General features: G+C 40.9%; 2 protein-coding genes across 2 annotated transcripts in view; one reads left to right on the top strand and one right to left on the bottom strand.

Moving 5' to 3' along the window:
- LOC146375793 (voltage-dependent N-type calcium channel subunit alpha-1B-like) overlaps positions 1–15,130 on the top strand; it is a 285,946-nt gene that overhangs the window by 137,406 nt on the left and 133,410 nt on the right. Inside the window, exons 20-25 of the mRNA XM_084946389.1 lie at positions 1,119–1,877; positions 2,803–2,990; positions 13,212–13,332; positions 13,627–13,756; positions 14,032–14,091; positions 14,631–14,737. Coding sequence (XP_084802515.1) covers positions 1,119–1,877; positions 2,803–2,990; positions 13,212–13,332; positions 13,627–13,756; positions 14,032–14,091; positions 14,631–14,737 — 1,365 coding nt within the window. The remainder of the gene's footprint in view (positions 1–1,118; positions 1,878–2,802; positions 2,991–13,211; positions 13,333–13,626; positions 13,757–14,031; positions 14,092–14,630; positions 14,738–15,130) is intronic.
- LOC146375794 (E3 SUMO-protein ligase ZBED1-like) lies at positions 5,965–8,224 on the bottom strand. The gene is made up of 3 exons (XM_084946670.1): positions 8,150–8,224; positions 7,164–8,065; positions 5,965–7,000 (listed from the first exon to the last, which is right to left on the bottom strand). The coding sequence occupies exons 1-3, from the start codon at positions 8,222–8,224 to the stop codon at positions 6,319–6,321; spliced, it is 1,659 nt and encodes a 552-aa protein (XP_084802796.1). The 3' UTR covers positions 5,965–6,318.

The raw sequence follows: 15,130 nt of genomic DNA, 5'->3' as shown, positions 1-15,130 counted from the left end.
TGTTTCATATTTTAGGCCATGTCCTCTCTATTTTTGGACCCAAGCAAAACACTCATTAAGAGACTGTGTGTCTCAATCATGTCACCTCTACTTGTGGCCCGCATAAATGACATGAAGAAATATTTGTAAAAATTATTATTCAAAAAATTATTTAATACGAAGGCGATAGGCAGAGTGTTTGAGGCATAGCCCTAAAGAATGTGTAGCGTCATGGGCAGTGTAGTCCGTGCTGCAGGGAGAATGGACTGTCATACCCGTTATGTGTCTGTGAGCGAGGGAGGGAGAAAAAGGAGAGTCGAAAGTACAAGTTGTCACCAAACAGAAACGGGAGATGGAAGCATGTAAATATAATAAAAACCGCTGTAGCCAAAAAAGAGTGCCTGACAAGCCCACTTTTAAGTAAGCAATTAAGACTCAACTGTACACTGTGTTCGTGTTTTCTTCCAAAACAATAAGTTCCAGTTTTTCAGCGCCTCTCTCTATCTCTCGCTAGCAAAGTTGACCCAAACAACAAAGTAAAGCTAGTTTTCGGCTACGAGCCCGACATGAACCTGACGTATTAGCCAGAGGTCCCTTTACTACGGTTCAGAGCCGCGGACCTGTTTTATATACGCGCAGAATAGTTTTATATTAACATTTAAAAATCTAGTTGGTATTGGTATGGCAAGTAACCTTCAGTAATAGTAAAAAATCACACAGCAATAGTACATTTATGTAGTTGTAAAAAAGCATGACAATATATTAAGTAATCCAAAGTATTCAGAATACTTTACTCTCATTGAGTAACGTAACGGAATACGTTATAAAATACATTTTGGTGCATGTATTCTGTAATCTGTAGTGTAATACATTTTAAAAGTAACCTTCCCAACACTGAATAGCGTATACAGCTAATTTTATGTGCTGTGAATTATAAAATGCATACACACTGAATTTGTCACAATGGATACTCTACCTGTCCATTGGAATTGGTTTTATCATTTGCTGAACTTACAGATTATTGTGACTATTGCATTGGTTTAAAAGTTGATGTTGATGATTCAGAATATATACACTATTTTAGGTTGTAAAATTAATGTTACAGTGGTTATAATTTGTCTTCTTTTTCCATTCTCTAGTAAGGAGCAGCAGAGGTCAGTGAAGACGATGTCGGTGTGGGAACAAAGGGCCAGCCAACTGAGAAAACAGAACCACGCAAGCTGTGAGGCGCTGTACAGTGAGCTAACTTCAGAAGAGCGACTGCACATATCGTCAGCCCTACACATGCGGCCAGACATGAAGACACACCTTGACCGGCCGTTGGTTGTTGAGCCCCACAGTGGCAGCAGCCAGCACCACCACAAGAAGACTTGCTTGTCAGAGGAGGCTGACACTGCCACGGACCCACCTCCCTCTGTGCCTCACCAGCCCCGCCATCAGCACTACCACCGAGACAGAGAACAAAAACAGGAAACCAATGACAATGGTGATAGCACTAAAGATGGGAGACATCACATACATCACAGCCGCTCCAAAAACCATGACAGCAGCCGGGACAAACGGGGGAAGAGTGAGAGGTCCCACAGCCGGGAGGGAGGCAGGAAGCACCGCCATCAGTGTTCAGTGGATGACAGTGGAGGTTGGGGGAACGTAGGCGAGAGAGATCACCACCATCATCATTCACACCGGCAGTCCCGAGGTGGCAACGGGACAGTGAGTAGTGGAGGGAGGGGAGAGCGAAGATCTCGCCACAAAGATGGACATTTGTCTAACAGGAATGGAGATAGGAATTCCAGAGGAGGCAGTGGTGCCAGTGGAGAGAGAAGAAGGCATCGCATTCACGGATCCAGGGGACACTCCACAGAATCTAATGACAGAGAGAAGACCCATAGTCAGAGGTAAAAACTATGGTTATATATGGTAATACTGTTGTTCTGTTCACTATTTGATTTCAACTACACAGTGACACTGACAGTAACACTATAAAAAGGCTGGAGCTTGGAATTTGAGCCCAAGGAGGTTACCTATAAGTGTTCAACAATAAATTTATAACATTTCTTATCTACAATGAAAATGAGGGTAATTAACACTGCTCCAAAAATTGGCTACCCTCTGCTACCCCTGGAGGCCATCACCGGGTCTTCTTGTATCAAAACAAAAAAAAACAGGACCATTTGTTTAACCCGCTGCCCTCTGGTCGGCACAGGTCCCACACCTCCAGACTCACAACCTGCTTCTTCCCTGGGCAATTCGGACTGATAACAAACACTATCCGCTCACACTCTGCCCCTGACCACTCATCTCACTCTGCCCCTGACAACTCACCTCACCAATTTGAGCCATGGTTTGAGTAACCCTCATCACTCGAGCCACCCACACACAGACTCTAGTTAGACCAAGTTCTTTGCACTACTTCCAAGCACTTTGTTTTCCAATGTACGTCTCTCTTGTTTGAAATATATTCTACTAGTTTGTATATATTCCCCTTAATTTTATATATTTCTCCTGTTTATTATTAATTCCTGCTGTCTTACTATTTATATTTTATTTCTGCACAGTTGGCATGGAGCACCCATAATTTAAAATAATTCAATAAAGAGGTGTTCTATTCTATTGTGGGAAAAAATAATAAAAAGGCAGACACCCCCTTTTCTCAGTAATAAAGATGAATTACATGGACACATTATGCCTAGTTATAGGCATAATGTGTGAAACAGAGTTTCCTTGAGTCTCAACCAGAACAAGGAACAATTCCTGCAGAAGTCACAACATTACACAGTACACAGTAGAGGAACTAAGATTATATCTCTTCTTTTGGCACAGGTTTGGCGACTCAGAGGGTGAGTCCTTGGCTATCACCCCCCAGCAAGGCTCTGGGGGCACTAACTGGCCTCCTGACCATATAGAAGACTCAGATAACCAGAGGAATGTCAGACGAACTAGGCAAACCTCCATCCAGATTCCTCCTGTGACTATCACCTCCCCACCTGGAGAGACCACCCTAATACAAAGTCAGTACCTAACCTATTAACATATACAGTGGCTTGCAAAACTATTCGGCCCCCTTAAACTTTTCTATATTTTGTCACATTACAGCCACAAACATGAATCAATTTTATTGGAATTCCACGTGAAAGACCAATACAAAGTGGTGTACACGTGAGAAGTGGAACGAAAATCATACATGATTCCAAACATTTTTTACAAATAAATAACTGAAAAGTGAGGTGTGCGTAATTATTCAGCCCCCTGAGTCAATACTTTGTAGAACCACCTTTTGCTGCAATTACAGCTGCCAGTCTTTTAGGGTATGTCTCTACCAGCTTTGCACATCTAGAGACTGAAATCCTTGCCCATTCGTCTTTGCAAAACAGCTCTAGCTCAGTCAGATTAGATGGACAGCGTTTGTGAACAGCAGTTTTCAGATCTTGCCACAGATTCTCGATTGGATTTAGATCTGGACTTTGACTGGGCCATTCTAACACAGGGATATGTTTTGTTTTAAACCATTCCATTGTTGCCCTGGCTTTATGTTTAGGATTGTTGTCCTGCTGGAAGGTAAACCTCCGCCCCAGTCTCAAATCTTTTGCAGACTCCAAAAGGTTTTCTTCCAAGATTGCCCTGTATTTGGCTCCCTCCATCTTCCCATCAACTCTGACCAGCTTCCCTGTCCCTGCTGAAGAGACGCACCCCCAGAGCATGATGCTGCCACCACCATATTTGACAGTGGAGATGGTGTGTTCATAGTGATGTGCAGTGTTAGTTTTCCGCCACACATAACGTTTTTGCATTTTGGCCACAACATTCCATTTTGGTCTCATCTGACCAGAGCACCTTCTTCCACATGTTTGCTGTGTCCCCCACATGGCTTGTGGCAAACTGCAAACAGGACTTCTTATGGTTTTCTGTTAACAATGGCTTTCTTCTTGCCACTCTTCCATAAAGGCCAACTTTGTGCGGTGCACGACTAATAGTTGTCCTATGGACAGATTCCCCCACCTGAGGTGTAGATCTCTGCAGCTCGTCCAGAGTCACCATGGGCCTCTTGGCTGCATTTTTGATCAGCGCTCTCCTTGTTCGTCCTGTGAGTTTAGGTGGACGGCCTTGTCTTGGTAGGCTTACAGTTGTGCCATACTCCTTCCATTTCTGGATGATCGCTTGAACAGTGCTCCATGGGATGTTCAAGGCTTGGGAAATCTTTTTGTAGCCTAAGCCTGCTTTAAATTTCTCAATAACTTTATCCCTGACCTGTCTGGTGTGTTCTTTGGACTTCATGGTGTTGTTGCTCCCAATATTCTGTTAGACAACCTCTGAGGCCGTCACAGAGCAGCTGTCTATGGGCAACTGACTGCACTCAGACCAAAGGGGGCTGAATAATTACGCACACCTCACTTTTCAGTTATTTATTTGTAAAAAATGTTTGGAATCATGTATGATTTTTGTTCCACTTCTCACGTGTACACCACTTTGTATTGGTCTTTCACGTGGAATTCCAATAAAATTGATTCATGTTTGTGGCTGTAATGTGACAAAATGTGGAAAAGTTCAAGGGGGCCGAATACTTTTGCAAGCCACTGTATATGATTAAGTTTAGTTCAGTTGTTACCAATGCTAATTTTGTATGGTTCTTTGTGGGCTTTTGAATCTGATATTAAAAATACCACAACATCCCCAGGAAACTAAACAAAAGTCCCTGTCAGATGTAGCTCTTCCAGGGGTTGTGTCTTTGAAATTAATATTAGCTCTGGTTCTTTATGGCTTGAAGCTCTCTTGGAAGTAGTTTTGTTGCACAGGAGGAGCCCACAATGAAATGGTTTAGTTTTCACAGTTGAAGGATATTAGCTACAGATTCTTTCTTAACTCTTGTCACTGATTTTGAGTGTTAAAGAGACAAGAAATAAGCCAGAAAATGAAAAGAAATCTGAAATGTGAACAAATAAATTAACGTGGGTATTTAGCTGATTTCTTTTTGTTTTAGTGAAGAACTCTAAAATAGTGTGATACGCAGTACACTTGGTATCATACACGAGAAAAAGAAACTCAACTTTAAATTCAGTTCGCTTTTATTTATATAGAGCCAAATCACAACAAGTGTTACCTCAAGGAGTTTTATATTGTAGGGGGATAGATCCTACAATAACATACAGAAGCTGAGGGACATCTCAAGCCCTCCAAGGTATAGAGGCCTATCTTCCCCCACCACTCCCCCTGCCAGTGACAGACGCCCTCAGACATCGGTGCATTGGTGGTTCTTTGTGTCCGGGGATGGGCGTCCAGGTACGCACCGGCTCACTTCTGGTGGCTGCTTGTTGGGGCCTGGAGCCTGGGGCTCGCTCAGGCCCCTTTGGGGGTGGGGTGCCCTCAGCCTCTAGGCCTGGGGTTCGGCCACGCTGGCACAGCTGGCTGCCGGCGGAGCTCACGAGCCCGTCACTGCAAGCCCCCCTGGCTTCTGCTCCGTGGCTGCTGAGTGACTCCTCATCTGGGGCTCTCCTCAGCTCTTTCCAGGAGAGTGGCACGGTTGTCCCTACATTGATCTTCCTCGGTCTCTTGTGCTCTGAGGGCCTCTGGATGTCTGGAGCCTGGATCTCCTCCATACCTGCTTCATGCCCTGGAGGACGGGGCTATGGCCCCCCACACCCTCTAGCAGATCATTACATGAAGGAACCTTTTAAATACAACCGCGCTCATGCTCACAGGTGTACACACGGGTGCTCACAGACACAAACTACACCCTTTTTGGCCTCTACCTCAAAGCACACTGTGCGCTGTCAATCCTACGTGCTGCAATAATATTCAATATTTAGTATTTACTGTTATATTCACATAGATCATCGCGATGATGTTGTTTATTATATTGCTCTCTTTTTTTGCTTGTTTTCTCTTTTTTCTTTCTCAACAGGTGATCCAGGTGATGTATTTTTTTTAGTGCTGTCAATAGATTTAAAAAAAATTAACTAACTAATCTCACAATTTTCTGTCATTAATTGCGATTAATCGCAATTACTTGATTAATAGCCTGGCTCCAATTACATTTTTTTATTCTTTATATTTTAAGATTGTAACAGACATTTATGCAACACAATGAAGTAAATGCAGAATAAACACAAAGAATGTATGCTGAAATTCAAAGAGAATTTTAATAGTTTTCATCAATCTTTAACACAGTGAAAACTTACAAAAAACCTTTAAGGCCATCAACAGTGACCGAACCCAGGCCTACAGGTTAAAGTGAATATCATAACAATAAAGGGTGCACAAAACTCAGTATTTAAAACACAAAAAGACACGGCTGAAAACCCAGAATGTTGAACATTTTTCACTTCAAAGGAGCGATCTGGCTTAGTCCTTCTTTGCACTCAGCCAGTTACTGAGGCAGACTATTCTGTTTACATTGTCTGATGACAAAGAAGCACGCTTCTTTTGAATGATGTGACCTGAGAGTGAGAATAATCTCTCACAAGGCACTGTGGTTGCAGGGGTTGACAGGTACTTGCGTGCAATAGGTCCCAGCCTGGCATGTGCTCCTTCTCTCTTTAACCACCACTGTAGTGGACACTCTCCTATGTCAATTTTGGGCTCTGCTTTGTACAGATTCAGACAGCAGTCTATAGCATCATCCTCTTCCTCTGTATCTGAATTAGGAGAACCCAGCAAGCAGATGGACATCTTGCTCTTCTTTGGTGAGGGTTCCTCTGTTGTCTGAGCAGATGGTTGGTGTGCATCCGTCTCTGACATCAGAAGGTCATGTACTGATGCCCACACCTCTCTTCTTTCATCTTTGGAAAGGCATTTAAGGTCTTTAAACCTGGGATCAAGGGCAGAAGCGATCTTCAGCCATGTGAGATTGCTGCTGTCCCTCCGCTGAGCTAGGTCTGTGGTAAAAACCTTCTTAAACCTCAAAACATAGACTGGGTCATCATCTGAGGGCTCCATAATCCTGAACAAATGACACAAGGCTGGCAACACCATGGAACAGGAGACATACCACTCTCCCCCCAGCAGTTCGGTAACATATTTGCAATAGAAAGATCAAGTCTGTATTTTTCTATTAATCACAAAGAGACAAACATAAAAACCACATATGAAAATACACAGAGAGGTGGAGGTGGAGAACGTACTTGAAAACAAAGCTAGAACGCAAAGATAGACACACAATCATGAGAAACAAAATGATTTACCTGCAAGGTTCCAGTAGTTCCTCCAGCTTTTGCAGTCTGTCAAGCTCCTGGTCAGTCAACATGGTCACCTTGCTGTTTTGTTGAGTCAGGATGGTGGTCACCCCAGATTTGTTTCTCTGGATCCGCTTGATCATCTCTAGGGTGGAGTTCCATCTTGTTGGAACGTCCTGAACAAGCGGTTCTGTTTGATGTCCATGTGCAGCTTGCTGTGCCTTTAATTCCTGAGCATTTGCTGGACTATGCTTAAAATGTCCAACAATCTTGCGACATTTGGCCAGAGCCCTTTCAAATGCACTGTCATTAAGAGAAACTGTGACCGTTCTTTGCAGAATGTGGGCCATGCAGAGCATGTGTTCAAATGGAAGTAGTCTGGCGGCTGCAACCATGTTACGAGCACTGTTGGTGCCAAGCGTGGTTACCTTGTCCTTGATTTTCCATTCGTTTGCAACATTCAGAAAATGGTCAGCACACGCCTCAGCATAGTGTCTCTCTTCAGTTTTACTCACTGTCAGTGCAAACGATTGCATAGTCCAGTCGTTATCAATAAAATGCGTCATGACCCCCAAGTAATTATCGTTGTTCACCGAAGTCCAGTGGTCTCCGGTGAGAGCGACGTTCCTTACTTGCACAAGCTTGCTGCACTGCTGAGCCCTCTGGTCCCCATACAAAGTGTGCAGTCTCGACACAATGGTTCCTCTCGAGGGCAGATTGTAACACTCATCTCCTGATGCAGCGCAAATGACTTCTCTCAGTCCATCATCTTCTACTATGCTAACTGGTCGGCAGTTTTTAGCTATCCAAACAACCAAGGAATTGGTTAATTTTTCTCTCACATTTTTTGTTATTCGTCCACGAGCACCATACTCCTGAAGCGTAGACTGGCGAGGTCCCGTAGAGGTGGATTCAGTTGGGTGTTATGCTCTCAGGTGATACGCCAGTGATGAACTGCTTCTGTGGTACCTGAATTCAGCTTTGCAAATTGTGCATCTTACTCTCGTTTTGTCCAACAAGCCATCAGGCAACTTCTTAAAGAGAAACTTTCCACCCAAAAGTCCACCCCCGTCCATGCTTGCGTGTGTTAGCTAGTGTTAGCTAGATAGTAGCATGGTGTCACTTCTTCTTCTTCTAATCATTTCTGTCAGGCCAAACGCCAGCATAGCACACTGTTGCCCCCTCCTCCAGAGGTGCTCATGAGTTTAAAGGTCTTAGATTACAGGAAATGAATAAAAAAAAAAATCAGCGTTAAATTTTTTTAACGGGTTAAACATTTCGCGTTGATCTTAACAATTAACGCGATAATTTTGACAGCACTAATTTTTTTGTCTGTTTGTTTTGTTGGTTTTTGTTTTTTGCCCTTTATCGCCGTTGCTCTTCCCCGCTGTTTTTCTTTCCCTCTTTCTTTCTCCCTTCTCTTTCCCCCAGTCATGTCTGTCCCGTGTGTAGCAAGTGAAAATAAAATAAAATAAACAATAAAAGCAAAGGTGAATCAAATAGACCAATACGGCAAGGCTGGGATGGTCCATTTGTTAAAGTAAATCCGTTGGGCATCTTTCACTAACCTTACAAAAAAAACAGAACATACAGAAGCTCCAACATTCAATTGACCCCTATGAGCAAGCACTTGGCAACAGAAAGAAAAACCTTTGCATAGGAAAAAAACTCCAATAGAACTAGGCTCAGATAGGGACAGCCATCTGCCACAAATGGATGGGGAAGTGAGGGAAGGGAGACAGACAAAAGACACACAGTGGAGGGGAGCCAGAGAATAGTATAAACTAATGATTAAATGCAAAGTTGTTTATAAAAACAGTTCAAATGAAAAGAGGTGAATTAAGAAGAAATGCTCAGTGCATCGTGGAAAGTCCCCAGCAGTTTAGGCCTATTGCAGTATAACTAAGGGAGGGTTTAGGGTAATCTAATAACTACAAGCTTTTTCAAAAAGTAAAGTTTTAAGCCTAATCATCAAAGTAGAAAGAGTTTCTGTCACCTGAAGCCAAACTAGGAGCTGGTTTTAGAGAAGAGGGGCCTAAAAACTGAAGGCTTTGCCTTCCATTCTATCTTTAAATAACCTAAAAACCACATATAAGGCAGCAGGCCAAGAGTGGAGTGCTCTACGATTGATTTGATGCTATACAGGGCTCTAGAGTGCGACCAATTTGGTTGGAAATACAACCTAATTTCTCAATGGTTCGACAAAAAAAAATCCTACGTTGCACCGCTGCGACCAGCTGTTCGAAAAAGAAAAAGTCACCGCAACTCTGAAAGTCTCTGTATGGCCAACAGCAGACAAGTTTATGCCCCTATACCAATCATGAAAGTGCTGCTTAGAGTAGCTGAACGTGCCGCTGAATTGCCACAGCACCGACTCTGTGCTGTTGCTGTTCGATCGATTTGTGTGTCAGGCACATGGGTCTGCACAGACGCGTAGAAAGGGGAAATGACGTAGGGAATTCCTACAATAATTCAATTGTGCACTGCGACACCTTCACATTCCGCAAATGTGCAAATGTTCCGCCAAAAAATCCTAGGTCGCACCGGTGCGACCAGACATTCGAGTACAATTTTAATTTTGGCTTTCTTTTTATTTTGTATATCTTGAGATATTTTTACTTTAAATTTCAGCTCAGTGAAAAACTTTAGCAGAAGAACTTTTTCAGTACCGTATTTTTCGGACTATAAGGCACAGTTAAAATCCTTTCATTTCCTCAAAAGTGTGCCTTATGTATGAATTCTACTGTGCTTACTGATCGCAAACTGATTTTATGTGGTACACGGCGCTCAAAAATCTGTCAAAATGTTTAAGTACAACTTTGGTAAGCTATGAAACCGAACCGCTTGATGAATTGTTGGAGCATTACGGCTACTGTAGTCAGGAGTGTCGCAGATTAATACGTACTGTGCTTCAACATAATATTACTATATTGTGTGTATTGTGCACCCCAAAAATGGCACCTGTTAAGAGACATGCTTACAAAGCGGATTTCAAACGCTTATCAGTCACTAAGTAGAACATGAGAATAGAGCAGCTGTGAGAGAATTCAACATTAATGAATCAATGGTATAGAAGTGGAGGAAGCAAGAAGAATGAGTTGACTAAAGTTCATAATCCGGTGTGTCTTATGGTCCAAAAAATACGGTAACTTATCTTCCTTGTAGAAATGTGCTCCAAATAAAGAACGTTGTGTTGACAAGACTGTTAGTTAATCATTTACAAATTAATATTGTCAGTATGGACAGCAATTTTAAAAAAAAGTGAACATGTAAAGTTGCGTTGTTAAGTGATGTGGTTGAAAAATTTGGGTGCACCTAACTTTTGTGCTGATGCACCTAAGAAAGAAAGATAAAATTGGGTATCATCTGCATAGCAGCAGTGTGTGTATATGCTTTCTAATGATACTACCTAAGGGAAGCATGCATAATGTAAACTATATTGGTCCTGGCATGGAACCCTGTGTAACTCCAGAAATAAACAATGCTTGAAGAGGACTATATATTTAAATGAAAAATTCTGAGCCTGTTACATATGACTGACACCACTGCAGCCTTTAATTTCTATGGCATGCTCTAATTTCTGTAACAAAATATTGTGGTCAACAGTATCGAATTCTGCACTGAGCAGTGGGACAAGCACAGAGACGTGCCACTGCCAGAGGCCATGAGAAGATAATTTATAACCCCTACTAATGCTTTTTTGTACTGTGATGAATTCTGAAACCTGAGTGAAACTCTTCAAATAAACAATTTTCTCTAAAGATGATCAGTTAGCCGTTTTACAACTACTAGATTTTTTGAGATTAAAAGGAAGGTTGGAAATTGGCCCCTAGCTGGTTAAAGTGATGGCCTTTTAAGTAATGGTTGAGTTACTGCCAGCTTGAAGGCCTTTGGTACGTAGCCCATTAATAGATATAGGTTGATCATATTTAAAATTAAGATATATGTCGCAATGGCATGACATCTTTGAGTTGTAGGAAGCAATTACTGAAGATCAGCTGGAGAAAGACAGATAGAAATCAGATAGAATCAGATAGGAACTCTGAGTGAGGACCAGGCGGACAATAGATAGACAACAACTAAAAACAGATTTTTGAGTTTTCCAGTCAGGATGCACGAGGCTAAGTGTCAGGCTTTAAAAATTAATTAAAACTTTGATGTATGGTTAAGGTGGAGTGGTGGAGATTGCTGTCACTCCCTCACCCCAGCCTGTGCTATCAGTTAGTATTAGTCAGGCGTGTTAATTCATTTAAACTAACATAATCATTCTGCTGTAACCCAGTTTATGTAAAGCAGAGTAAATCAATATGTTGATGAATTATTAATTAATTTACTAACATGGACTTAGAAGAGAGATATCTGATGTTTATTAATCCACAACAGTTTTTTTTTCATTGCAGTTTTGAATACTATATTGTTACTTTTTTGTGATTTTTTTTTTTATGTTTAAATCATGTATTTTTTTGCTGATGTTTGGTTTGTTTTTGGTGGCCTGTGAGCAGATAGTGTCTATGGGGATGGAGTTGATAACATGGTTTGTTAAATGTGGTAACAAGAGGAGAGAAGCTGCAGAGAGGTGTGTGTAACTCTGCAACTCTGCTTCCTGGTCCCAACTCTGTACAGTCTTTTTTTTTTTTGTTATGTGATATTTGTTATTTTTTTGTTTTTTTGTTTTGTTGTTGTTGGGTTTTTTTTGGGAGGGCAGGCTGCTACATCCAAAGTGAAATGGATGTAATCGTTCCTAAGACCAGGTTTTCCAGAGAAACTTTTCCAATCATCAATAAAGCTCAAATTGGTTTTAGACACCACTCAGACAGTCAGCAATTTTGGGAGAACATGCCAAATATCTCACACATGGTCCAGTTTGAGTGGGGACCAGAAAAAACTGCAGAGTCCGGTAGGGCTGGGCCATATCATACCGTTCACGGTAATACCGGTATAATGTCGGGCAACAATAAGAACATGAAATATCGTGATAGAATATGGGTAAAACCCGCATGCGCAGTGCCTTTTTTTTCATACGCAAATGGCAGAAAAAGCGTGCCGGCAACAGAGAATGAGAAGGGCGAAAGCGGAACCAGAATTGGTTCTATGTTGCAACTTCAGTGGTGTGGCACTGGTTTAGCTTTCGTCCGTCAGATACACAACAAAGCACTATTTTTGGTAGCGCATGCTAGCGGACCGTCGTTATTACCATGTTTTTTGGAAAATATGGCACACTTAAAATCAATCCTTTGATTTTTCTGAAAATCGACAGTGCCCCTTATAATCCCATGTGCCTTATGTATGAATTCTGGTTGTGTTTACTGACCTCGAAATGATTATTTGTGGTACACGGCGCTGGAAAATGTTTTAATACGACTTTGCTAAGCTACGAACGGAGTGATACGCACTGTGCTTCAACATAATATTACCGTATTGTGTTTGTATAACCTCTTTTTAAGTATATTATGGTTATGCTGAGGATATTTCGGCCAATTTCCACTGGAAATGCCTTTTGGTTAAACTGTTAGCAAGGATTTTGCATTTGCACTGTTAAATTTTTATATAACTTTAATGCACATAAAAAACAGCTGCTTTTTTAAGTGAAAATACGTTGATTTTTTTATTTATTTATTTTTTTTGCACGAATAAAGTTGTGGAGTTGTAAAGTATTTTGTCTAGTGTCAATTATATCGTCACTTATATCATCAATTATATCGTTAATTATATCGTTATTGCAAATTTTCAAATGTATATCGTGATAAATATTTTTGGTAGTATCGCCCTGCTCTAGAGCTCATTGTTGTAGCAAAGTTGCACACTGATTCAATGTTAATTTTACTTGCCTGTGATTGACATTCTTGCCAACATGAATTATATATTTTTGCAGAATTTACATTTGTCTTTAGCCAGCATTTTCAGGGTTCCTTCAGTCGCTCGTGTTGGTGCTGAAAGACATTGTATTCATTTTTCAATGCTGCTCTGAGAAATACATTATATGACAGAAATAGTGATCTTGATGATGATGATATTCAGTGCCACTAATGAGCATTATCACGGTCTGATGATCTTTCTTTGCAGTGAACAGTATTGATTGTGAAACAGTGCCCATAAATGAGAAGACCCTGGAGGATCTAGGCCCAAGTGGGCCTAAACCCATCCTGCCTTACAGTTCAATGTTCATCTTTGGACAGACCAATCCGTGAGTTCTGAGCTCTGCTTCCTCCCTCCATATGGTTATAAGGTGCTACCACACTGAGCCATCACAACATCCTGTGAATGTTAGCCAGTGTAGCTCTTGGGTGGTATTTTATTTCATATCTGTAAAAAAGAACATATTGCATGTCTTACTAAAAGCCAGTCTCATGGTACAGATGAGTGCTGACAGGCACCAGTTGTATATAGCATTTTAACACTGCTGGAGTGTGGGAAGGGACAAGAACAGTGAAGCAACAGCAGGTACTTACTTCTTTTTTCTTGGCCTCTTTTTCCTCAGGGTGAGGCGGTTGTGTCACTATATTGTGACTCTGCGTTATTTTGAGATGTCCATCCTGGTTGTCATTGCGATGAGCAGTATTGCTCTGGCAGCAGAGGACCCTGTCTGGACTAATGCACCCCGCAACAATGTGAGACACAGAGTACACAGTAATAAAACTACATACAATACCCACTGTACTCATACAGAACTGAGAGAAGTATATTTTCTTATCTTTTCTTCTGCCTGAGTCAGGTTTTTTATATACATTTATATATTTTTTTTGTCTGTGTGTGGCGCCTAAAAATGGGGCCATACATCTATGATAGACTGGATTATTATGCAAGTAGAACTATTTCAGAATAGTATCTACAGTTTCTTTTCTACTTTGTTGTCTTTGTCAGTATTAATCAAGTCTTTTTACAGGTGCTCAAATATCTGGACTATGCCTTTACTGGTGTTTTCACTTTTGAAATGGTGATCAAGGTAAACACTAATACCCTTTGAAATTCACTATTGTTCACTGTATTTTTGTATGTGTTTTCATTATATTTTATCAGAAGCAAACTGGTGAGTCATTTCAGTTTTTACTTGCAGAAACCAAATAAGTAATACTATAATACGATACTGAGGCAGGAATGTACCTCACTGTGACCAGTGCAGTTCACTCAGTATATCTGCTGCATTATGATTCTTATATGTATAATCCACAGTATTTAAATCTGACAGTGTTCTGTCAGTGAGAAATTTAACACCAGATTTAATCGCATTTCAATATTCATTTAAATCTGCAGTTCATGACTTTTGTCTTACTCTTCTGCCAGCGAGAGTGATTACACTGCTGTCTCACTGCATTTTTTGTTATTTTTTATTTTTTGTCATACACTATTACCATTGTAATAGTGGATACTCATTATGAGCAAAAGTATAAACAGAAGAAAGTCCTTATAACAGTTGATTTTAATAGGTAATTTTAAGTTAAACAAAATAAGCAAAAGAACATAAATTACCTGTTCTTTGTTTAGATGGTAGACCTGGGGCTATTGCTTCATCCTGGATCCTACTTCAGAGACCTGTGGAACATCCTGGACTTCATAGTGGTCAGTGGGGCACTGGTGGCATTTGCTTTTTCGTAAGTTCCACAGCTTCTGTCTTTCTGTGATAAAATGAGACATTTACAGATATTGTTAATCCTGAATCTGGTGTGTTATGTGCAATATACATCAAATACCACACTACACTGAGAGATATAATTTAAATGATAGTGCGTACCTTTGGTTAGCCAAATGTACAGTCATAGCTACAGTCAAGTTTTGATAGTGGCAAAAACTGTGTTTTATATACTGTACTGGTTCAGTTTTCATTTAATTATTTTTACATGTTTCTAAGTGAAGAACAATCATTTGCATTTCATGTTTTGCTTGTTCACCTGTTTTTTAAAGATTCTCTTAGGTATGGATCCAAAATGTTAGTTTGATGCTCTCTCAGCCACTTAGTTATCACTAAGTACAGATTCACAGAATTT

The sequence above is a fragment of the Perissodus microlepis genome, chromosome 12, assembly GCF_051167445.1.
Source record: "Perissodus microlepis isolate ML-2025 ecotype Zambia chromosome 12, ASM5116744v1, whole genome shotgun sequence".
In the NCBI taxonomy this organism is placed as follows: Eukaryota; Metazoa; Chordata; class Actinopteri; order Cichliformes; family Cichlidae; genus Perissodus; species Perissodus microlepis.
This window is presented reverse-complemented; position numbering and strand designations above follow the sequence as displayed.